General features: G+C 36.9%; 3 protein-coding genes across 3 annotated transcripts; 1 reads left to right on the plus strand and 2 right to left on the minus strand.

Annotated features, from left to right (window-relative positions):
- Positions 1–3,272: 3,272 nt before the first annotated feature.
- On the minus strand, positions 3,273–9,018 carry LOC114520336 (MAM and LDL-receptor class A domain-containing protein 1-like). The gene is made up of 5 exons (XM_028540582.1): positions 8,940–9,018; positions 7,597–7,819; positions 7,188–7,327; positions 6,771–6,902; positions 3,273–3,544 (listed from the first exon to the last, which is right to left on the minus strand). Exons 1-5 carry the CDS (start codon positions 9,016–9,018, stop codon positions 3,273–3,275), a joined length of 846 nt encoding a protein of 281 aa, XP_028396383.1.
- A 2,350-nt stretch (positions 9,019–11,368) lies between these two features.
- LOC114520345 (C-reactive protein 1.1-like) lies at positions 11,369–14,779 on the plus strand. Its single transcript, XM_028540595.1, has 4 exons — positions 11,369–11,457; positions 12,787–13,051; positions 13,729–13,969; positions 14,395–14,779. Exons 2-4 carry the CDS (start codon positions 12,796–12,798, stop codon positions 14,777–14,779), a joined length of 882 nt encoding a protein of 293 aa, XP_028396396.1. The 5' UTR covers positions 11,369–11,457; positions 12,787–12,795.
- Positions 14,780–15,754: 975 nt separating this feature from the next.
- Positions 15,755–22,577, minus strand: LOC114520451 (MAM and LDL-receptor class A domain-containing protein 2-like). The gene is made up of 10 exons (XM_028540756.1): positions 22,511–22,577; positions 22,176–22,301; positions 21,295–21,530; positions 20,885–20,984; positions 20,466–20,597; positions 20,012–20,259; positions 19,388–19,678; positions 18,773–18,974; positions 18,148–18,345; positions 15,755–15,989 (listed from the first exon to the last, which is right to left on the minus strand). Exons 1-10 carry the CDS (start codon positions 22,566–22,568, stop codon positions 15,841–15,843), a joined length of 1,740 nt encoding a protein of 579 aa, XP_028396557.1. The 5' UTR covers positions 22,569–22,577; the 3' UTR covers positions 15,755–15,840.
- Between the last annotated feature and the right edge of the window lie 410 nt (positions 22,578–22,987).

Raw genomic sequence — 22,987 nt, forward strand, 5'->3', positions numbered from 1 at the left:
TCCCCAAATTTCACGCATTTCATTCTAAATAGTGGATGACTTATATGAATATTCTTATTTTCAAGGTCCCACAGTAATGATATTCCCTGAAAAAAACACTGTCGACTATGCAAGAAGTGACGGAGCTCCAGAGATGAATGCATTTACTATGTGTTTGTGGGTAAAGCCCAACCAAACGCCCATAAATGTACATTACATTTCCTACGCAGTTAGGGAGGCAGACAACCAGATACTGCTTTATACGCCTGAAAATTCGGCGAAATTGAGACTCACCATACACCATGACAGCAAAAGCCATCACGTTGACTCAAGGTAATATGGATGCTTATGCATGCGGATGCTTTTACCTGTGATGTTCGTAAGTTATGGATCGCCATTAGGCTGATCGAAGACTTCTTCTCAGCCAATCAAATGGCTCCATTTCACCAAAAGTGACGCTGGCTATGAAATAGCGGCGCACGGTGATTTGCTGCAACTGATCTGTTTATGTTAGACTTCTGATTCAGCCATTTTATGGCACTAGAGAATTAATGTCAGTCAAGAACATCCCTCATCCCTGGTCCGGCAGTGATCTGTTTAGAACTTTATAATCTGTTTAGAATTTTTCATTGCTGCAATCACACTGCCAGCTATTTGGTAAACAATTCTAGTAATTTAAAATAATCGATTCAATAACGTTTATTATTGCTGTCTAGTGACGATAATATTGCGATAGTCGTTGGACAGTGGAACCATTTTTGTGTGACTTGGCGAAAAAGCAATGGTGAATATTTCTTTTACAAGAATGGAAGGAAAGTTGGCGATGGCACAATCAGTGCAAGTGTCGGGATTCCAATTCCACGAGATGGTACGTGGGTTTTGAGACAAGACCAAGATGAAGTTGGTGGTGGGTTTGAGGCTCATCAATCAGCCACTGGGGAGTTGAGTGGAGTCAATATTTGGAATGAAATTCTCCCTGACCCAGAGATTATGGAAATGTCCAGAAGTGTCAATGCCAGTGGACAAGCTGCAGGTAATGTGAAATCCTGGTATGATTTCATATGTGGAGCCAGGGGAAATGTTATTTTTGGAAACGACTAACGACTTGCTGATCAGTGAATTCAAATATTTGTTTTTTTCTTGACCATCTACATGCTTTATTTCTGTATTTTGATTTCATAAATATATATATCATACTATAGCATGCATGCAGCAGGACTTAATCTGTAGCATATATGATTATAATGTATGTATAGACCAATTGTTCTAAAATTTAATAATCAGTGTGATGTGGTATTATTATTTTATCATTTGTGTGTGCATTTGGTTATTTGGTTACTGAGAGGTTGCCTTCGAGAAATGTTGTTTATTAAGAGAGCACGGGACAATTTAGAGACCAACAAGACGCAGTTAAGCTTTCGGTCTGCCAGCTATGGACGGAAAGATAAAATGTCGGTGGAAAGTTTGAACCTGTTCAGCTAAAATTATGCATTATGAAAGGCTCGCTTTAACACATGCAAGGAACAGGAGCCAGGGCAAAATTTGTCCTGAGGTTGTGATATTGTACTGAGCCACCCATGTGATGATCTGTAATAGTACACCTCAAATTCAAATTGTCCAATCAGAAAACAGTGTAAGTAAACTCACAATGAGCGCGATATACTGAAATATGGATTCAAGCGTTCAATTTATTAAAAAGATTTGCAGCCACTTTTGAGGCCAAAATGACAACACTTTCCGCAGTGGTTTGCGAACGGACATCCATCATAGCTCTATCAGACCTGAGCTCTCGCGCCGTAAGCCTACCAATCGTAAAAACGCTCTTCGATCTTTTTATACTGCATAAAGTGTGGGTTAGTATGCATTTCTTGCAGGGACATAACTATAGATGGGATAATTAAAATTACGCGTTGTAAAATCATTCATTTATAACTTCTTTCAAACGAAGACGGAAAATAGCAGCAAAGATTGCAAGGCCTGAAAACCAGATACGGAAAACCAACAGCAGGAAAGCATTCAAACATGTGAAGAACATCAAGAATTTCAGTTGTTTCTTCGTGACAAAATGAAAACAGTTTACACATCGAAACAGTTTGCTTTGTATACGTCTTTAATTTCTAATATTTAACAATCATTGTAATTATCACCAAGTATTGCGCACATGGTACTTGACGAGTATTAAACTTAAAGTCCAGTGACTTGCTTTACCCAGGGATAAAGGTTTGCAACATGAGCGTAAACTCCATAGTATCCCGCCAATGCACACCCTCGGCCCCAGCTTGTCACGCCTGTAAGATGCCATGAACCATCGCTATATGTTGGCAAACAAGTGGACCTAGAGAAAAGAAACAAGCATGATTAAACAAGATTTATTTTACAAATAATGTGTGAATTAATCCCTTATTAATCTCTTATTCTTTTAATCAAGACATTGCATGCAGCTATGAAGCAATTGATATATGTATCTGGAACACAGTCCCCATACATGTATGTTTTCTGCAAAATTTCGTTATTCAGTTATATTAATATAGAAGGTGACGCACAACAATGGAACCAAAATAAAGTGTCTTAACCTTTAGGAGTGATATGTGATCATTACTTTACATTCGCTGAAGGCAAAGGGATTAGGATAGTCTTGTACTGAAGACCAAGTAGAATAGTCTTGTAACTTTCATGCATATTTTTCGGTGAATATAGTAAAAAATGGTAGTAAAGATTCTTATTAGTGATTATTCAGCAAGACAAAGTCCAGTTATAAATTCACCTACCTTGGTAACTGAGCCTCGAACTGAGCGTTAATTAGGCAAATAATTTAGTGTTTTAGTACAATTTCAATCGTAAATTACAAAAATCCAAGGCAGACTATAATAACGCCCGTTTAAACTTGCGATTTTTGCTGCGGTTTTCTTCTTTTGATAGATGTGAGTGAGTAATTAGCTAAGAACTCTTATTTTAATAACAGTAACTAATTCACTCATTTATATCTATCTAAAGAAGAAAATCGCACGTAAAATCGCCTAGGTCCGCCTGCCTGCCATGCAGGCTAGTAAAATCGCAGCAAAAATGCAACCGTGCAAAGGCCCACACAAACTGCATGGACGCGATTCGCTAGACGCGACGCGAATTCTCCATTTTCAGAAGCAAATAGATTCAATTCTGAAAGAACATTTTGAGCGATATGGATACCAGACTAGTCAAAATGTACTATCATTCAGTAATTACCAAGAATATCGCAACATTGTCAACTTAGCAGCTTTTGAAAACTGAAAAAATACAGCTTGTCCAACACTAATCTAGGACGAAGTTGTATATCTGACCTTGTAGTTGTTTCCACTGGATAATTCTACTTCGGCTTTTTTCCATTGGTTTCCTTGATCACCCGACATTTTGAATACCTCTGTCATTAGTCCATTCATACTTTGATAGACTATCAAGGATCCCATTGATACCCCAAACATGTGGTAGGAAAATTTCAAACATTGAGCGCCACTAACTTTAGGACTGGCAAGATATGCTTTATCACCTTGACTTCTGGGACTTGATGTTTCAATGAAGGCATAATATCCTGAAATTAACTGTGGATTCAATCGCCATTTATGCATAATTACTAGAAATACATGCATGCAGCAACCCCTCGCCATTTCAAACGAAGCAAAATATTTCCTGAGCTAGCCAGACCTAACCTTCAATAAATTATTATGAAATGTCTTAAATGTAAAGCCGATAGCTGATGTTTCAAATATTTTGGAAACAAACACAGTCGTAAAGGTAAAGTGAAATCACCCGTTTTCCTGCTGCTTTCCGTTGCATTAAGTTATAGACTTTCACAGTTTAAGTGAGAGTTAATACTTCATTATAGCTAAACCTTCAAAACATCAAAACAGCCCAAATAATATAAATAACCAAGCAGTGAACGTCGAATGTTGTTTTTCGATTATTAAATTCACGCAGTGATTGCAGTCGACTATATATAAGCCTTTAAAGTGATATTTGTTATATTAAAACTCCGAATTACACTTTTAAGGACTCTTTTGGAAGTTAAAACGATGATCTAAAGCCTTAAATAGTCGGTCACGTCTTCGAAAAACCGAGCAAAACGACATACTGTACCAAGGTCATAAAATGTATTCGTACAGCAAACGCGAAATAAACCTCGAAATAAACAAAATAGACTCCTACCATTTCAAGGATTATAATCGAGTTGTTCCTTTTCACCGCTAATTCCTCCAGTTCTGATAATATTTTAAACTCTTTCCAGTGTTTTATCTGTTATTTGATTCCACATTTCATATTTTGTTTTCGAAACATTTTTTTAAGAAATAGTTTGCAAAATGACAGCTAAATTGCTGACGTTTTTCACTGAAACACAAACCACAGATTAGCTATATAGCTAATCTGTGCATAGGAAGCCCAGACAAATGAGTTGAAGTTAATAAAAATCCGTAAAACACTTGAGATATGTGTTAAAATGAATTAAAGTATGTAATATGCTACAAAACTACTGTTAGAACCATGTGTGTAGCGTGCTCCAGAGGCGCTGCCATTTGACTATGCAACTAGTGACGTAACTTACTATATTATTAGGAAGCCCAGACAAATGAGTTGAAGTTAATAAAAATCCGTAAAACACTTGAGATATGTGTTAAAATGAATTAAAGTATGTAATATGCTACAAAACTACTGTTAGAACCATGTATGTAACGTGCTCCAGAGGTGCTGCCATTTGACTATGCAACTAGTGACGTAACTTACTATATTATTAGGAAGGATGGAAACTCTCACCTCAATTTTCAACATGTTCACAAATTAAAACACAAATTACTATAGTAAAACGGCACGTCGACTGCTAAATGCCTACCCTAGGTTTAAGTTGAATAATCAAACTATACTTTCATCACAAAAATAATGCTGAATTCAAAAGAAAGCGCTGGAAAAACGTACACAAACTTTGTAAATTTGCCGAAATTTTCGTAAATTCATGCGGGATGTAAGTACCTACCCAAAATGGCGGCGGCAGAAGAATCTGATTGGTCGATCATTCTTTGTTTACCTTTCTCGACCAATCAGATTGGTTTATCATACTTTGTTTACCTTTCTCGACCAATCAGATTCTTCTGCCGCCGCCATTTTGGGTAGGTACTTACATCCCGCATGAATTTACGAAAATTTCGGCAAATTTACAAAGTTTGTGTACGTTTTTCCAGCGCTTTCTTTTGAATTCAGCATTATTTTTGTGATGAAAGTATAGTTTGATTATTCAACTTAAACCTAGGGTAGGCATTTAGCAGTCGACGTGCCGTTTTACTATAGTAATTTGTGTTTTAATTTGTGAACATGTTGAAAATTGAGGTGAGAGTTTCCATCCTTCCTAATAATATAGTAAGTTACGTCACTAGTTGCATAGTCAAATGGCAGCGCCTCTGGAGCACGTTACATACATGGTTCTAACAGTAGTTTTGTAGCATATTACATACTTTAATTCATTTTAACACATATCTCAAGTGTTTTACGGATTTTTATTAACTTCAACTCATTTGTCTGGGCTTCCTATGATCTGTGCACAAACGTTTCGTCTTAGCCAATCAGGAAGTTGCTGATTAAAGGTCTACACCAGTGAAATAAATATAACTGGAACGCTACCTTCTGACAGGAAGTTGAAGCTAAGTCACCCCCAGTCTTTACACGCAAAAACAAACACGGCCAAAACAAATTTTTTTTTTGTGATTTCGTAAATTTGATAAAAACTCCCCGAAAAATTTTTTAGGGAGTTAAATAACTGATTTTGTTAGTGCTTACAGCCGGCTGAGACATTCTTGATGTTGGTAGAATGCATTTTATGGACCTATTATTGGAATGCGGAGTAAGACGGCTCTTTGCTAGGAAAAAGCGTAGAGCCTAGCGTGACAATGCAGGAATATTTGTTTTACTTTACAATTAATACAACTTTTTTGCCATCTAGTCACTTGAAATTACATAAATATAAACTTATATTATTAAACAATGTCTACCAAGTGTATTTTGCGATGAAATTTTAGCTTTAGGATATCCGTTTCGTACAAATATTGTTGTCAAAATTGCACATCGCTATAAACTTGTTCCGTTTAAGAAAATTTGTTTCCAATCTGATCGGCAACTCCAGTTGTAATTCGTAAAACAGTTCACCTGGTTCAATTTAAGAGTAATTCCACTATAATTCCATAAAAAAAACATTTAAAACCATGAAACAAACAAAAAATCAAAATTCTTTCAAATTCGCTCTGCATCTGCAGTGTCTCGCGAGTCACGCGCGAATGAAGCCAAAAATTTGCCAAAATTTGCGAGACTTTACCTCCAGACACGCGGGTCTGGAGGTAAAGTCCCGCAAATTTTGGCTTCACAAAAACAATGAGGAGGTATCGTTCCAGTTATTTATTATAGTTCACTGGTCTACACCTCAGTGGTCTACACTCGTTCGCATTTCGCGCATGCGTACAAGTACCATGACCATTGAACGTCCATGACATTTGGGCAGTGACATTTGGGCAACTTTGGATTCCGCTATGTTCTCCCGGGTCCCGGGTGTAATTCCTAATCTCCGGGCGGAATTAGTACCCTCGCACGGTGCTCCGCACCGGCTCGGGGATAATGTGTCATAAAAGGCCTGCTTCATGTATCGAATGCAATGCAACTTAAACTTAAAGACAATGAATAATAGCTAGATTTATTCTCTTCATTGCAATTCATGCGACCGAGATTTGACGTAGCTATATAAAACATGCCCAATTTGAATAGCAGTTTTCACAACTTTTTACCAAGTCCAAAAACATCTTGTGAAGGTCCTGTTTGATAACATGGTGTACTTCCTCTCCCGATTGTCCAGTCAAAGTCATCATTTTGACTGTTAGTGAGGGAGCAAAGGCTATTCTGGTCGAAGTTACATTTCACTAAAAGAAAACAAACACTAGTATACTTTATTCTTAAAAAGTAATATCCGCTGAGTTAAATGAACGATACGGTGCATGCAACCCTAAGGAGAATCCCCACTTCTAGATTGCTGCTTGAGTTCTCAAAATAGATCTCGTGAGGAATTCCCGTGAGGAAGAGCTCGATGATGGAATAATTCGATAAAAGACGGTGAAGCAGTTTTGTTAAGTCCTAGAAATGCACATGATGGTATATGATTTGACCAGGGAAACAGTATAGAAAGCATTCTATATACTCGACATTACCTGAATTTGCCGATGAGGAGCAGCTACCTGGGGTGAAACTGATAGCATCAATTGCAATGTCACCTTCGTAATCATTACCACGGATGCCTTCAAACTTGACCTGAAATAGCAACAGAAAGTGTTCACTTTCACGACGCAAGCTCGACAATCACAACCACGAACAACCGTCAATGCCATGAAAATTATTCTAGAATATCTCTGAAAACAGGCTGGAACTGTGAAACGACATTGATAGAAAATAAAAATTATTAGGTTTTTGAAAAAGCAAAAAAATATTATAGACCAAAAAATTATTCGGTTCTGCCCAGAAAACATGTTGGAACTTTGAAACAACATTGATATAAAGAGAAAAAAAATATTGGGTTTTTGAACTAAATGGAACCAAAGTGCTGTTAGCGATCCCTTTCACCTGATTATTGGTTGTTCTGCTTGCACCCATTGATTTCCTTGATTTCCTGTTTGCGAAGATATCATTCGATTGTTGGCATAGATTTTGAGGGTTCCAACATCACCACCGTACATATGGTAGGAAAATTTCATGTATTGGTTGCCGTTCAAGGTAGGTGTCAAAATTGCCGCCAGTCGCCAGATCGACTGTCTTGGACTAGACGTCTCTATGTACAGGTAGTGACCTGAAAAATGATAGGAATATTTAATAAAACATAATCAATGATGAAGATTAGTAACGGCCAGCTATGGTACCAATGCACGACGGATGATTTGGTATGTCCGTGTGATTAGATTTACTCTTATTATTATTACCAAATTGCCCTAGCTTCCAAACGGGCTTTTCAGCAGGGGCCGGTTGTATCAAGCCCGTTTAGCTTAAACGGTGGTTAAGTTCAACATTGAAAGTACGTCTGCATGCCATTTTATTCAACAGGCGAACTAAATGTTTTTAACCTTAATACAAAGATACTGTTTACAACTACAGTCTACATATTCAGTGCATGATATTCAAATTGACTCATTCAAGAGAGATGTAGGAGCTAGTTTTATTTAATTTTGACTTAATATCCGCCGTTTAAGCTAAACGGGCTTGATACAACCGGGCCGCTGGAGTCTAAAGCAGTGTTTACACTAGAGACCTATACCTGACCTAAGACCTAACTTAAGCAGTTAGTCCTGCAGTGTAAACGCACTAGGACTGACCTAAGACCAACCTAGGACCGACCTAAAACCATGATTTCAGGCCAAGCATTAGAGGTGGCCTGAAAATATGGTATTAGGTAAGTCCTAGGTAAGTCTCAAGTCAGTCTGGCGGTGTAAACACATTTTTATTGACCCAAGTGTGATCGAAGCTAATTTCCATGACAACAAACGTAAATTCGAGTCTTTGATGTCAGCATTTAGCGGTCTTGGAATTTTCGCGCGATTTTGCAAAAATTAGGGGGAAATTCAGAGTTGATAATTAGCTACATTGCGAATTTCGGAACTTGCCGATAAGTTATATCATATATTTTTTAATTTTGCATGAAATCGTTGTTTGCCAGTAATCCCAGTAATCACTACGTCGTATTCTTTTACGAGGCATTGTAGTTTTTACGAAATAAACAAACAAAGAACTGCAAACTTATTTTAATACTCTTCTCTCAGTACTTTATGTTGCGTGAATGTATATAAGTCCCGCTAGGTAACTGGTGTAAACACACCCTGTAAAACTTGGTTAGGTACTTCTCAGGTACGGGTAAATGTCAGGTAAATGTCAGCCCCTTCGTGTAAACACGGCTTAAGACATGTCTGTTCGCTAACCAGTATCTGGTTTGTTGCTCCTTTGACTGCGTATGAGATGTAATGTGCTTGTCCGGTCTTTTGCTTGTTCTTCACCCATGCAAAAAACATTGTCATCTTCTCCATCTGTCTGTCGAGATCCCTTACTATATTGCAGAGTGAGTGGTACTTTGTTCTCTGAATAACATTGATTTGGCTTCGGGACCTTGAAAAATATGAATATATTTTAACCGACTATTTGGTAATTGCAAGCTATTATGACATGAAAAAGGTACAGTACCGGAAAGCTCAATTAATAATTAACTCTTTCTTCTAAAATGTTCAGGTATACAGTGTCAGTGCCTTCCCTTCCGAGCGTTCAAAAAAGAAAGACCGCAATATCTTGTACAAAATTTTGTGGACTTTACACGTCAATTAATTCACTATGAGAATCGAGTATTGGTACGAAAGTTTGTTGAAGATTCTTTTCGAATTTGTCGCTTTTTTCATATCATTGGTTGTTAAATAAAAATCTATTTCTTAGTTAAAATAAATTCTCTTGAAATATGCTTTATTTCGGTTTCAAATTTATGTCAGAGCTCAAGTTTCAATAGAGTTCAATTTTCAAAGTCATCTCACGCTTCGTTGAACCTCGCCTATAAGCGGGACCATGGATGTAAACAGCTCCTTAGGTCTAACACAGGTGCAGGGGCGCCGGAATATCGATAATAACGGGGGCAGATATTCATATATTCGTGTTCTGCATTATTAACTCCTTTTGAAATCGATTGTTTTTACGATCTGCGAACACGAATATATGAATATCTGCCCCCGTTATTATCGATATTCCGGCGCCCCTGCACAGGTGCAATAACCCCTGACCAGGACGAAGTCAGAAAAGGCTTCTATAGCAGTACAAATATTATTAAGAAATTTTCCCAAACATATAAGGATTCTGTAAAAGCAAATGTCATTGTTTTATTTTTTATTTAAACTATGCATGCATGATAATATATAAATGTTCATAAGAGAAATCCTTTAAAGGAAGGAATTTGGATTGGCGACCCCCAATCATCATGCATATAATATACTACAGTATACTGTACATGTACAGGGTGTCTCAAGAAAAACGAAAACTATTGAAATCACTGATTGTTAAAATTTGAATGCGCGTTCACGAATTTTAGCCCGTGGGAATTTAATGCAACTTATAAAATGCTAAACACGAAAAATTTGAAATTGTGAATATGATTATAAATTTAAATTAGCCTTGTTATTGCTTTGAAAGAAAATGGTACAGATGACCGCGAAACAACGAGTGTTTATTGTGATATTATCCCAACAGAGTGCTTATAGGCATTCAAACTCTAACAAAGTACATTGCTTTGGGTGATTTCAATAGTTTTCGTTTTTTTGAGACACCCTGTATATCTACTTCGATTCTTAATTATATATACATCATACAATTATTTGCATGTGTATGACAAATAGAATAATTTACAAACCCTGGGTACGAGAATGAATAACCTACGATTTTAAATATCCTGGGTTCTTTTACAGTATACATATGTATTATAAGCGACTATCGGACTGGTTATAGCTTAATTGACTAGTTTATTACTACGCAATGCTCTTGGAGTTAAATGCAGGTTCTATATCCGTATATGTTATACGTCCCTCACAGGTTATAAAAATATAGTTTATAATAACGCTCTGGCTAACTTGGCCAATAGAATCGTTGGAAGGTGTTTACGAGAACCGGTATTAATAAAATAATTATATGTTCAACCATACAATACCGGCATTCTATAACATAGAATTCGATGAAAGACCTGTTCTGCAAACATTTTTCTAGGATCCTATTGGCTGTGTTAACTAGAGCGATGTATTTTTTTTTATTTACCTGCTGAGGTGTATACATAGATATAACACACTCCATGCAGATAGATAACGCAACGTCCTTGAAATTAAATGCAGGTTCTATTCGTATGTTATGTAGCTAATATCCCTCGCAGGTGATAATGAAAATATAGTTAACGCTCTGGCTAACTTGGCCAATAGAATCATAGGAACTGTTTACGGGAACCAGTTTTAATAAATTCTTATGTTATATTTATATAATTCTTATTTAATATATATCGAAATTAAACGAAGTTTTTGAAAGATATATATGTTATTAATTAAACAACATGCATGAACTTTAGTCTGCGGGCCATAAAGTTTGTCTATAATTATAACCTTTGGTCTCGCCATAAAGTTTGTATTCATTTCAACCAGCATCCCTATATAAACAAAACCGGCACTATATAACATATATGATATAAGAATTCGCTGAAAGACCTGTTCTCACACAAACACTTTTCTAGGATTCTATTGGCTGTGTTAACTAGAGCGATATATGTATTTTTATTTACCTGCTGAGGTATATAGATATAACACGCTGCAGATAGATAAAACCATTCAATTGTATGAAGCATTGCATCAAAATATCAAGCTAACCAGCGCTAACCAAGTAACTATATACTTCAAAAGAAACAACAAGTCGGAAAGCTTAAAAATCGTGAGTTATTCTATAGTATTGCATAAATATAATTCTGTACATAAAATATATATTAAATTTAACTTTTGAAAAAAATAACACCTTATTTTGTCTCTGTTTTATCAATTCGAGCTGACATAATTTTACTCATACGAGTGCATGACACAGGGTAATAAAGTTGAAAGTTTTTAAGATCATTGAAAAAGTTTCACGAATATAATCTGAGTTCTGGGGAAGGGTGATGCAAAAACGTCTAATTTATAGTATTTGGAATGTAGAATAATTACATGATAAATTTATTATAGGTAAAAACAAGCAGAAAAAAAAAATGCGCGTGTAATTACATTGAAGAAAATAACACCTGATTTTGACTCTGTTTTATCAATTCGAGCTGACATGCATGGTTGTACTATAGGAGTGACGCAGGGTAATAAAGTTGAAAGATTTCAGGATCATTGAAAAAGTTTCACGAATATAGTCAATATAATGTAATTACACGCGCATTCATTTTTTTTCTGCTTGTTTTACCTATAATAAAAATAGGAGAGTGGAGAAAATACTTTTAAAGACATTTATCTTTTCAACATAATCTTTAGCCTTGTCATAGAATTTGGTTCATATCATTTAAACATAATTTGTATAAAATGAAAACTGATCGCGGTACCTGCCAACACATTCCTGAAACATGAGAATTCGCGCTTGAAGACAGGTTCTCACAAACACTTTTCCAGGATTCTATTGGCTATGTTAATGTGTTAATCGCAGCTCTAGCCAAGCAGCTAATAAAAACAAAACTTCCGGAAAATTTAAAATCGCGAGTCACTCTACACTTTCTATATTTTCACTCTTTTTTACACAATTACACCTTTGCGAAAACCGCGGGTATACATGCAGGTCTAATAAAAAATGCTTAGTGATGTAGGCCGGAAACATATATCAGCTTGAAAACTTAAATATATTGAGAATCATTGAAATAGAACATTGCAAAATGGAAACCATTTCTATAACGAAGGAATTCGCTTGAAGACCGGTACTCGCAAACACTTTCCTAGAATTCTATAATTTTAACTTATCCATGCTAACCAGAGCGATATAAGAATTGTTTATTTACCTGGGGTGGTTTATTCACCTGGGCCAGTTGTTCGAGGCAATAGGTTAGCGCTATAACTCTGGGTTAAATCAGTTTACTCCGCTTCTTTGGTTTATATGCTTCTGCACCGCTATGTCGGTTTCAAAACTTTACAAAATAAGACTTTTCAAAACTTTACAAAATAATAATTAAGTTATTCATTCCTCGCTAAAAATGATGTCACCCTATATATGACAGAAAGTTTTTTTTTCATCATGCAGATATTCTAAATGATGAACTCTGGTTTGACAATCGTTCTTCTTCTGAGCACGTTTGGTTTGTCAGCATTTTCGCATTCATATTCAAAATGCTGCCCGCAATCGTTTTTTTGTGAGCTGAGAAATAAATTGAAAGCCGCTAACCAACTGTGTCCGCAAAACAAGACAACCTATGTACATTTGTCTCACATTGGCGAGAAAAACTGCAAATCGTTGACAGAGGAGTTGCATAATAAACAAGATGTGTACAGATCTCTGTGCGGAAAATGTAAGTAATACCATAGATAAAAGATGGAATATACGTATTCTTTGATAATACTAACCAGTAACTAGAAATACAAAGCAAACTCGAAGGCCAGCTCCTGTCTATGAAGATAATACAATGCAATGGAATACATTGCGGTGAGCATTTTGGCATCTGCTTGGTCGAGCGACCTGAGATTATTATGCGATGATCACCTATAGGCGGATTTTTCGTTACTTCTACGTTATTTTAAGGAATATCCTGTAAAAAATTACGCCTAAAATTATTTTCAATGGAAAAACTACTTATTCAGAATATCTAAATTATTTACATGAGCACGTGTAGCTATTGATATTTAGTTTTCGCGCTGTTCTTTAAAACCAGTGTTTAGAGGTGATATATGAGTGGTATAGTTGAGGGATGTGTTGTCAATGTGGTTGACTGCATTTCGTTGTCAGCGATGGCCGCTGTGGATTATTTTTGTGGTAAATACGACGAATCGAGGCCTATATACGTACGTTGCTCGTTATAGTATTAGTTGTTAGCTTATTATGATTGTGTGGTGCAAACCTTTTTCCTTTCTTCAAACTTTGCTCGAAGTATATGCATTGTTATTAATTAACAAAGCAATTTTCACTCATTTTCAATTCATACTGAATACATTCTAAATACTGCATGTATGAATATTCTCATTTTTCAAGGTTTCACAACAATGATATTCTCTGAAAAAAACACTGTCGACTATGCAAGGAGTGACGGAGCTCCAGAAATGAATAAATTTACTATGTGTTTGTGGGTAAAGACCAAGCAAGATCCCACAAATGCACATTACATTTCCTACGCATTGGAGGACGCAGACAACCAGATACTGCTTTATGTGTCTCCAGAGTCGAAACTTGCACTTTGTATAGAACATGATAGCAAAAAGAGAACTTGCTCAAGGTAATGGATGATGCCCATGCATGCGAATGTTTTTACGTGTGTTGTTGAGAAAGTTTGATTACTTCAGCACGGAAATTTTACGTCCCGCAGCAGTTAAGGATCGCCATGAGGCTGATGGAAAACTTCTTCTCAGCCAATCAAATCGCTCCATTTCACCGAAAGTGACCCTGGCTATAAAATAGCGGAACGCGGTGATTTGCTGCAACTGATCTGTCCATGTTAGACTTCTGATTGAGTCATTTTATGGGACTAGAGAATTATTGTCAGTCAAGAACATCCCTCATCCCTGGTCCGGTAGTGATCTGTTTAGAACTTTATAATCTGTTTAGAATTTTTCATTGCTGCAATCACACTGCTAGCTATTTGGTAAACAATTCTAGTAATTCAAAATAATCGATTCAATAACGTTTATTATTGCTGTCTAGTGGAGATAAAATTGCGATAAACGATGGAAACTGGAATCATATTTGTGTGACTTGGCAATCAAGCGATGGTGGATATTCCTTCCACAAGAATGGAGCGATAGTTGCCCGTGGCACACTCAGTAAATGGGCTGAGATGCCGGCAATTCCAGGAGATGGTACGTGGGTCTTCAGACAAGACCAAGACAAAGTTGGTGGTAAGTTTGATGCTGATCAATCAGCCACTGGGGAGTTTACTGAAGTCAATATTTGGAATGAAACTCTCCGTCAACCCAAGATTATGGATATGTCCAAAAGTTTCAAACCCCTTAAAACAGATGGTAATGTGAAATCCTGGGCTGATTTCATATGTGGAGCCAGGGGAAATGTTATTTTTGGAAACGACTAACGACTTGCTGATCAGTGAATTCAAATATTTGTTTTTTTCTTGACCATCTACAATATGCTTTATTTCTGTATTTTGATTTCATAAATATATATATCATACTATAGCATGCATGCAGCAGGACTTAATCTGATTAACCTGTAGCATATATGATTATAATGTATGTATACACCAATTGTTCTAAAATTTAATAATCAGTGTGATGTGGTATTATTATTTTATCATCACTGAGAGGTTGCCTTCGAGAAATGTTGTTTATTAAGAGAGCATGGGACAATTTAGAGACCAACAAGACGCAGTAGGCTTTCGGTCTGCAAGCTATGGACGGAAAGATAAAATGTCTGTGGAAAGTTTGAACCTGTTCAGCTAAAATTATGCATTATGAAAGGCTCTCTCTAACACACGCAAGGAACAGGAGCCAGGGCAAAATTTGTCCTGAGGTTGTGATATTGTACTGAGCCACCCATGTGATGACCTGTAATAGCACACCTCAAATTCAAATTGTCCAATCAGAAAACAGTGTAAGTAAACTCACAATGAGCGCGATATACTGAAATATGGATTCAAGCGCTGAATTTTTAAAAAACATTTGCAGCCACTTTTGAGGCCAAAATTAAAACACTTCCCGCAGTGGTTTGCCAACGGACATCCATCATAGCTCTATCAGACCTGAGCTCTAGCGCTGTTAGCCTACCAATCGTAAAAACGCTTTTCGATCTTTTCATACTGTAAAGTGTGGGTTAGTATGCATTTCAGGGACATAACTAGATGGGATAATTAAAATTACGCGTAATAAAATCATTTATTTATAACTTCACTCAAACGAAGACGGAAAATAGCAGCAAGGATTGCAAGGCGTGAAAACCAGATACGGAAAACCAACAGCAGGAAAGCATTTGAACATTTGAAGAGCATCAAGAATTTCACTTGTTTCTTCGTTGCAAAAGTAAAACAGTTTACACATCGAAACAGTTTGCTTTGAATACGTCTTTAATTTCTAATACTTAACAATCATTGTAATTATGACCAACTATTGCGCACATGGTACTTGACGAGTATTAAACTTAAAGTCCAGTGACTTGCTGTACCCAGGGATAAAGGTTTGCAACATGAGCGTAAACTCCATAGTATCCCGCCAATGCACACCCTCGGCCCCAGCTTGTCACGCCGGTAAGATGCCATGAACCATCGCTATGTTGGCAAACAAGTGGACCTAGAGAAAAGAAACAAACACAAATAAACATATTTATTTTACAATAATGTGTCAATTAATCCCTTATTAATCTCCTATTTTTTTAATCAAGACATTGCAGCTATGGAGCAAGTGATATATGTATCTGGAACACAGTTCCCATACATGTATGCTTTCTACAATATTTCGTTATTCAGTTATATAGAACGTGACGCACAACAACGGAACCAAAATAAAGTGTCTTAACGATTAGGAGTGATATGTGATTATTACTTTAAATTCGCTGAAGGCAAGGTGATTAGGATAGTCTTGTATTGAAAACCAAGTAGAATAGTCTTGTAAATATCAATTATTTCATGCATATTTTTTGGTGAATATAGTCAAAAATGGTAGTAAAGATTCTTCTTCTTGTCTCATTATTAGTGATTACTCAGCGAGACTAACGCCCGTATTCTAAAAGCTTACTCACACTCAAACTCATTGATTGGGATATCTTAATCTGCTCATGGCGTTTACATGGCGGTATTTCCAGTCGAATAGAGGCATGATCTTCAGTTTTTTACCTTAAATCTTTCCACCTATTCAGAAATAACTTTCTCATTGAGCAGCAATAGCAAAATTTCTAAGTCACACTCAATGAGTGCGAGTGTGAGTGAGCTTTTTGAATACAGCCGAAAGTCTACGTATAAATTCACTTACCTTGGTAACTGAGCCTCGAACTGAGCGTTGGGCAAATAATTTAGTGTTTTAGTACAATTTCAATAGTAAAGTACAAAAATCCAAAGGCCCGTTTATAAGGTCCGTTTATACACTTGCGATTTTTTCTGCGATTTTTTTTTTGATAGATGTGAGCGAGTAATTAGCTAAAAAGCAGGCTAGTAAAATCGCAGCAAAAATTAATTGTAACTGTGTAAATTAAGGCCCACACAAACTGCATGGACGCGATTCGCTAGGCCTAGACGCGACGCGAATTCTCCATTTTCAGAAGCAAATTGATTCAATTCTGAAAGAACATTTTGAGCGATATGGATACCAGACTAGTCAAAATGTACTATCATTCAGTAATTACCAAGAATATCGCAACATTGTCAAAGTTAGCAGCTTTTGAAAACTGAAAAATTCGTAACTGAAAATCGCGTCGCGTTGGCTTGCTACAAGTCGACTCTTTAAACCCACACGCGAGCTTGAGCGACCGAGCGTAGCGAGGTCGCGAAAGCGAGGGAAGGGAACGCGCGGAAGAGTCGACTTGTCAAACTTGCAATGTTTCTATTTGCGTCTTCGCGCCAAAACGGTCATATTACTATGACAATGTGTTCAATCAATTTCCGAATAAGTGCTTGAAAGCGTATGGTGCTATCCGTGCTAACTCAAATGCAAGGCTTTTCCCAGCTCCTGTGGGCGCCAAAACGAAGACATCTCTGTTTGAAAGATATGCCTGAACAGTGTTCTGCTGATACTCTTTCAGTTCCGAGTAGCCAACAGACTTCTTTGCTTTGTCAATCGCTTCGATAATGGAAGCCATATCAAAGTATTTTCTAATCAAGTGAAATCGGACACCAATATCGACACCTTGATTGACATTTTTATTCACGCTGAATAGTCGAAATGATAATTATAATAATTAATTCAGCGACCTGATTTTGGGTCGCCAAAAATGGCGCGAAGCAAGTTTGACAAGTCGACTCTTCCGCGCGTTCCCTTCCCTCGCTTTCGCGCGTGTAGGTTAAAAGAGTCGACTTGTAGTAAGTCTAGCGCATCCGGTGTGTGTCGGCCTTAAACGGGCCTTTAGGCAGTTGCCAGTTTATCACTTTTGACGCCAACATGTTTGAATACTCTGCTATACGCCGCTCTCTGGTTATATTGCAATTTACCGATTTCTGTTACTTATGAATAAAATTTTCTTCCCTTGCAAAAAGACCGCCAAGTAGAACGCCACAACCGACAACAAGATTGTGGTGCGGAAAATACTTTCAATTTCAAGAAGCCATGCAGTATTTCAAATTATCAGTTTGATTAACAGTTGAGTCTTGAGAGTTTTTTGTGTTGCTCTTCATAACGAGGTTAAACATGAATAAATATGGAGAGCGGAGTCGTCTATCGCTATTATGCCTCAGTTTTAGTCGTTAGCTAACAAATCAATATTATTTCGATTGTTCTCAGTTTATAACTAAGAACTTACCCCCGCTGTCACCTTGGCAAGTATCGGTACCACCGTGTGAATATCCAGCGCACAACATTCGATCAGTGATGCTACTATGACCATATGCTGTTCGGCATTGCTGTACGGTTACAATAGGAACTTGGGCTTCCTGTAAAATATTTGGTGTCGCTCCTCCACTTGATAGTCTGCCCCATCCCGAGATGTAACAACGTTGACCTATAATCACATATTTCTAATCAGCAGTAGTGAGATCCATTCAATAAAAATTCCTCTTTGTGAACACATTTTTGTTCTGAAGCATTCCTTCCTATTTTTTCTAAAGCATGTTCCGTTGTTAAACTACCGTGGTTAGCAAACAATATACATATAACATTTTAAAAAATTATAGACAGCTTTGAGGAGACCTAAAGTCAAAGTAATTTGTTTCCTGGCGTGTTCAAATTTGCTAAGTCTGGCCTAGACCGGTAGTTTCGAACTCTATTTGCGTAGTGTCAAAGGACTTTAACCCACATTTTTACCGAAAATCACATTTTTACATAGAAAATATGCGTCAAAATTTGACCGAAGTGACAACGCGTGGCTTAGGACTGGAGAAAAATGTTGTCAGATTTAGAATTATTTTGGAATACACGATATACTTTACCTGTGAAGTCTTTGCCCTTATTTATGCAGACAGGCTTAATCCTTTGTGTGTATTTGACAGGTGTGGATAGTTTAATTATGGCAATGTCATAATCAGTTGGTGCTGGGTCGTACTGAGGGTGAACTGTGATGCCATTTACTGCAATATCAATATCTTGTTCATGGCCGTCATTATTGTTCATGTCATGTTCGCCCAATCTGACCTGAAATATAATTGAGAATTACTCACTCACAGCAGGAAACTATAGTCTTATTTTTGACAAATTAACGTGTCATTTTTCTGATTTGATGAAAATACACCTCATTAAGTCGGGTAGACAGCTTGCATCAGGATGCATGCTGGAAAGAAATGGTGTTCGTGGAATTCGTCTTTTTTCTTTTGTGTTGCAATCAGAATTATTTTTGCCCTTATTAATTATTTACTTAATAAGCTGCGGTAAAAAAGCCGAATATCAGAAGTTAGGGAGACGTGCTCCTCTTTTAACCTCATGTACTTCATCTAGGCTCGGCTAAAATGACTTGGTGGAAACGCGCGATACCAAGAGTCATAGTGGAAGACATCTATAGCTCTGAGTTGAAGTGGTTCCTAACCGATACCAAGCATGATGATTGTTACCTTCACGCGATACCAGTCCGTAGCTTTAACACAATGAGCTGCTGTGATGACATATTCATTTGAAACAAGTGAGCCACCACAGAACGAGGAGCCTCCACGCAAAAGTGAAACCTGCCACGGCCATTCACCTGGTTGGGCTTGTTGTCCACCGACTATTCTTGAGAAGTCACTCAGACCGCGGCCTTTCGCTCCACATGATCCAAATCTAGGACAGCCACCAGGTGTGATTGAGATCTCGTCCAGGGCAATGTCACCTTGGTAACTACTTCCTGTCACACCACTGAATATAACCTTAAAAAGTGTGATAATAATAATTTTGACGGATATGAAGTTGAATCAAAGTTGAGACAGATGTGTGATGTGTGATGTTAACACAATCTGGTAAAAGGACAAATTTCAACATGACACCCTTTTGAATACCTTTCCAACCCTTTTAAATACCTTTCCAACTTCATATTGCTATTTTTTCTCGGAAATGGTTGTAATGTTGCTATTGCATGCAAATTTACACGAAACATTTCCATAATTCCATCCATTACAATTGCCACATCCCACAGCCCTAGTAATATTAAACGGAAAGAAACTAGCCCAAAACTTAATCTAGGACGAAGTTGTATATCTTACCTTGTAGTTGTTTCCACTGGATAATTCTACTTGGGCCATTTTCCATTGGTTTCCTTGATCGCCCGACATTCTGAATACCTCTGTCATACTTCCACTCATACTTTGATAGACTATCAGGGATCCCATTGATGCCCCATACATGTGGTAGGAAAATTTCAAACATTGAGCCCCACTAACACTAGGACTGGCAAGATATGCTTTATCACCTTGACTTCTGGGACTTGATGTTTCAATGAAGGCATAATATCCTGAAATTAACTATGGATTCAATCGCCATTTATGCATATAATGTGTCATTAAAGGCCTGCTTCATGCATCGAATGCAATGCAACCTAAATTTAAAGACAATGAATAATAGCTAGATCTATTCTCTTCATTGCATTCATGCGACCGAAATTTGACGTAGCTATATAAAACATGCCAAATTTGAATAACAGTTTTTACAACTTTTTACCAAGTCCAGAAACATCTTGTGAAGGTCCTGTTTGATAACTTGGTGTACTTCCTCTACCGATTGTCCAGTCAAAGTCATCATTTTGACTGTTAGTGAAGGAGCAAAGGCTATTCTGGTCGAAGTTACATTTCACTAAAAGAAAACAAACACTAGTATACTTTATTCTTAAAAAGTAATATCCGCTGAGTTAAATGAACGATACGGTGAACGCAACCCTAAGGAGAATCCCCACTTCTAGATTGCTGCTTGAGTTCTCAAAATAGATCTCGTGAGGAATTCTCGTGAGGAAGAGCTCGATGTTGGAATAAGTCGATAAAAGACGGTAAAGCAGTTTTGTTAAGTCCTAGAAATGCACATGATGGTATATGATTTGACCAGGGAAACAGTATATAGAAAGCATTCTATGTACTCGACATTACCTGAATTTGCCGATGAGGAGCAGCTACCTGGGGTGAAACTGATAGCATCAATTGCAATGTCACCTTCGTAACCATTACCACGGGTGCCTTCAAACTTGACCTGAAATAGTAACAGAAAGTGTTCACTTTCACGACGCAAGCTCGGCAATCACAACCGCGAACAACCGTCAATGCCATGAAAATTATTCTAGGATATCTCTGAAAACAGGCTGGAACTGTGAAACGACATTGATAAAAAATAAAAATTATTAGGTTTTTGAAAAAGCAAAAAAATATTATAGACCAAAAAATTATTCGGTTCTGCCCAGAAAACATGTTGGAACTTTGAAACAACATTGATATAAAGAGTAAAAAATTATTGGGTTCTTGAATTAAATGGAACCAAAGTGCTGCTAACGATCCGTTTTCACCTGATAACTTCCACTTTGCATTATTGATTTTTCTGCTTGCACCCATCGATTTCCTTGATTTCCTGATCGTGAAAATATTATTTGATTGTTGGCATAGATTTTGAGGGTTCCAATATCACCACCGTACATATGGTAGGAAAATTTCATGCATTGGTTGCCGTTCAAGGTAGGTGTCAAAATTGCAGCTTTGTCGCCAGACTGTCTTGGACTAGACGTCTCTATGTACAGGTAATAACCTAAAAAATGATAGGAATTATTTAACAAAACGTAAGGAATTATTTAATAAAACATAATCAATGTGAAGATTAGTAACGGCCAGCTATGGTACCAATGCACGACGGATGATTTGGTATGTCCGTGTGATTAGATTTACTCTTCTTATTATTATTACCAAATTGCCCTAGCTTCCAAACGGGCTTTTCAGCAGGGGCCGGTTGTATCAAGCCCGTTTAGCTTAAACAGTGGATAAGTTCAAAATAGAGAGCAAGTCTATCGTTTTATATTCAACAGGCAAACTAAATGTTTTTAACCTTAATCTGTTTACAACTACATATTCAGTACATAATTTTGAAGTTGAAATTTAGACGTATCCACCGTTTAACTGAGCTCAACAAATCGTATAATTATTATATAATACAACAGTAACGGTAACACAACACACACACGCAGACGTACGACCACTAATTAAGAATTTTATGATTATTAGTAATGTCGCAATATTTAACCACTTCCTAATAAAAATCCATATAATAAAAGGTTAGAAACAAGCCAAATAGTCCAATGTTATATCATGGTGTTCAGTAGTATGATCGTATGAAACTCAATACTTACATGGTGCATTTACAAACAGATTTTAAAAATACTACTAATTAATTGTATACCTGAGCCGCTGACATCAGCACTTGGTCCCGTTCCACTACTGGATGTCGAGCCACTCTGGACAGTCCATTGAAACTGTCCAACACCATTTTGGTAACTGCAGCTATTTCCACTGTCAAAGTTGCAATCTGTTGGGTAATAGAAAAATCTCAAAATCTTTAAAAACCCTTTTTCAAAAAATTTAATATTCAAGTGAGTGAATTATAAATTGTGCATGTTTTAAAATGAGCTACTTCATTAAATTGATCATGTTTTATTCTTGTCAGTTGCCGCTAAAATTGGTTGCCGAATAATTAAAACCTAAATTGATGCTTAATGTTATTGATATAAAACATACCTTGAGCCAACGCTTGAGTTAAAAAGAGCAGACAAACCAGGAATTTCAGTTGTGCCATGATGTGAACCGAAATATAGGAATATTAACACTCATGCATGGTGCTGATATATATACACTAAGTGTTCAAACACACATTTGCTGAGCTGACCAGCTGAATTCGCAATGTGGCGGTAAAAGTTTTAGTTTTAGAGACAGAATTTAATAACGCTAACGTTTGTTTGCTATTTCCGTATTTTCCGCGAGCCTTTATGTCGCCGCCTGAAGGCTTTGTTGAAACAGTAAGCACCAACCTACACAGCGACTGTGGAAATTCAAACAGGAAAATTTATTGGCCATTTTTCGCTTACGAACAGGATTACAGGTTTACTAACGCTTTAACCTTTTTTATAGCTTTTTTTTCGTTAAATGTCTTTTATTTATAAAAAATTGAAAACAGCTGAAATTAACAATGAGCCACCTTAAGTGAATATTTAATTT

This window comes from Dendronephthya gigantea, unplaced genomic scaffold (genome assembly GCF_004324835.1).
Source record: "Dendronephthya gigantea isolate DGI-Jeju-01 unplaced genomic scaffold, DenGig_1.0 000000F, whole genome shotgun sequence".
In the NCBI taxonomy this organism is placed as follows: domain Eukaryota; kingdom Metazoa; phylum Cnidaria; class Anthozoa; order Malacalcyonacea; family Nephtheidae; genus Dendronephthya; species Dendronephthya gigantea.

Excerpts from the sequence above, each read along its gene's own strand:
- LOC114520336 (XM_028540582.1), bottom strand. The coding sequence starts at position 9,018 with ATGGGTGAAGAACAAGCAAAAGACCGGACAAGCACATTACATCTCATA. Across the intron at positions 7,820-8,939 it reads GAGCAACAAACCAGATACTG|GTCACTACCTGTACATAGAG; the intron begins GTTAGCGAACAG and ends ATCATTTTTCAG. Across the intron at positions 7,328-7,596 it reads GCAGAACAACCAATAATCAG|CTTGCGTCGTGAAAGTGAAC; the intron begins GTGAAAGGGATC and ends GTGATTGTCGAG.
- LOC114520345 (XM_028540595.1), top strand. The coding sequence starts at position 12,796 with ATGATGAACTCTGGTTTGACAATCGTTCTTCTTCTGAGCACGTTTGGT. Across the intron at positions 13,052-13,728 it reads CAGATCTCTGTGCGGAAAAT|GTTTCACAACAATGATATTC; the intron begins GTAAGTAATACC and ends TCATTTTTCAAG. Across the intron at positions 13,970-14,394 it reads AAAAAGAGAACTTGCTCAAG|TGGAGATAAAATTGCGATAA; the intron begins GTAATGGATGAT and ends ATTGCTGTCTAG.
- LOC114520451 (XM_028540756.1), bottom strand. The coding sequence starts at position 22,568 with ATGGCACAACTGAAATTCCTGGTTTGTCTGCTCTTTTTAACTCAAGCG. Across the intron at positions 19,679-20,011 it reads CCAGTGGAAACAACTACAAG|GTTATATTCAGTGGTGTGAC; the intron begins GTAAGATATACA and ends ACACTTTTTAAG. Across the intron at positions 18,346-18,772 it reads TAAGGGCAAAGACTTCACAG|GTCAACGTTGTTACATCTCG; the intron begins GTAAAGTATATC and ends ATGTGATTATAG.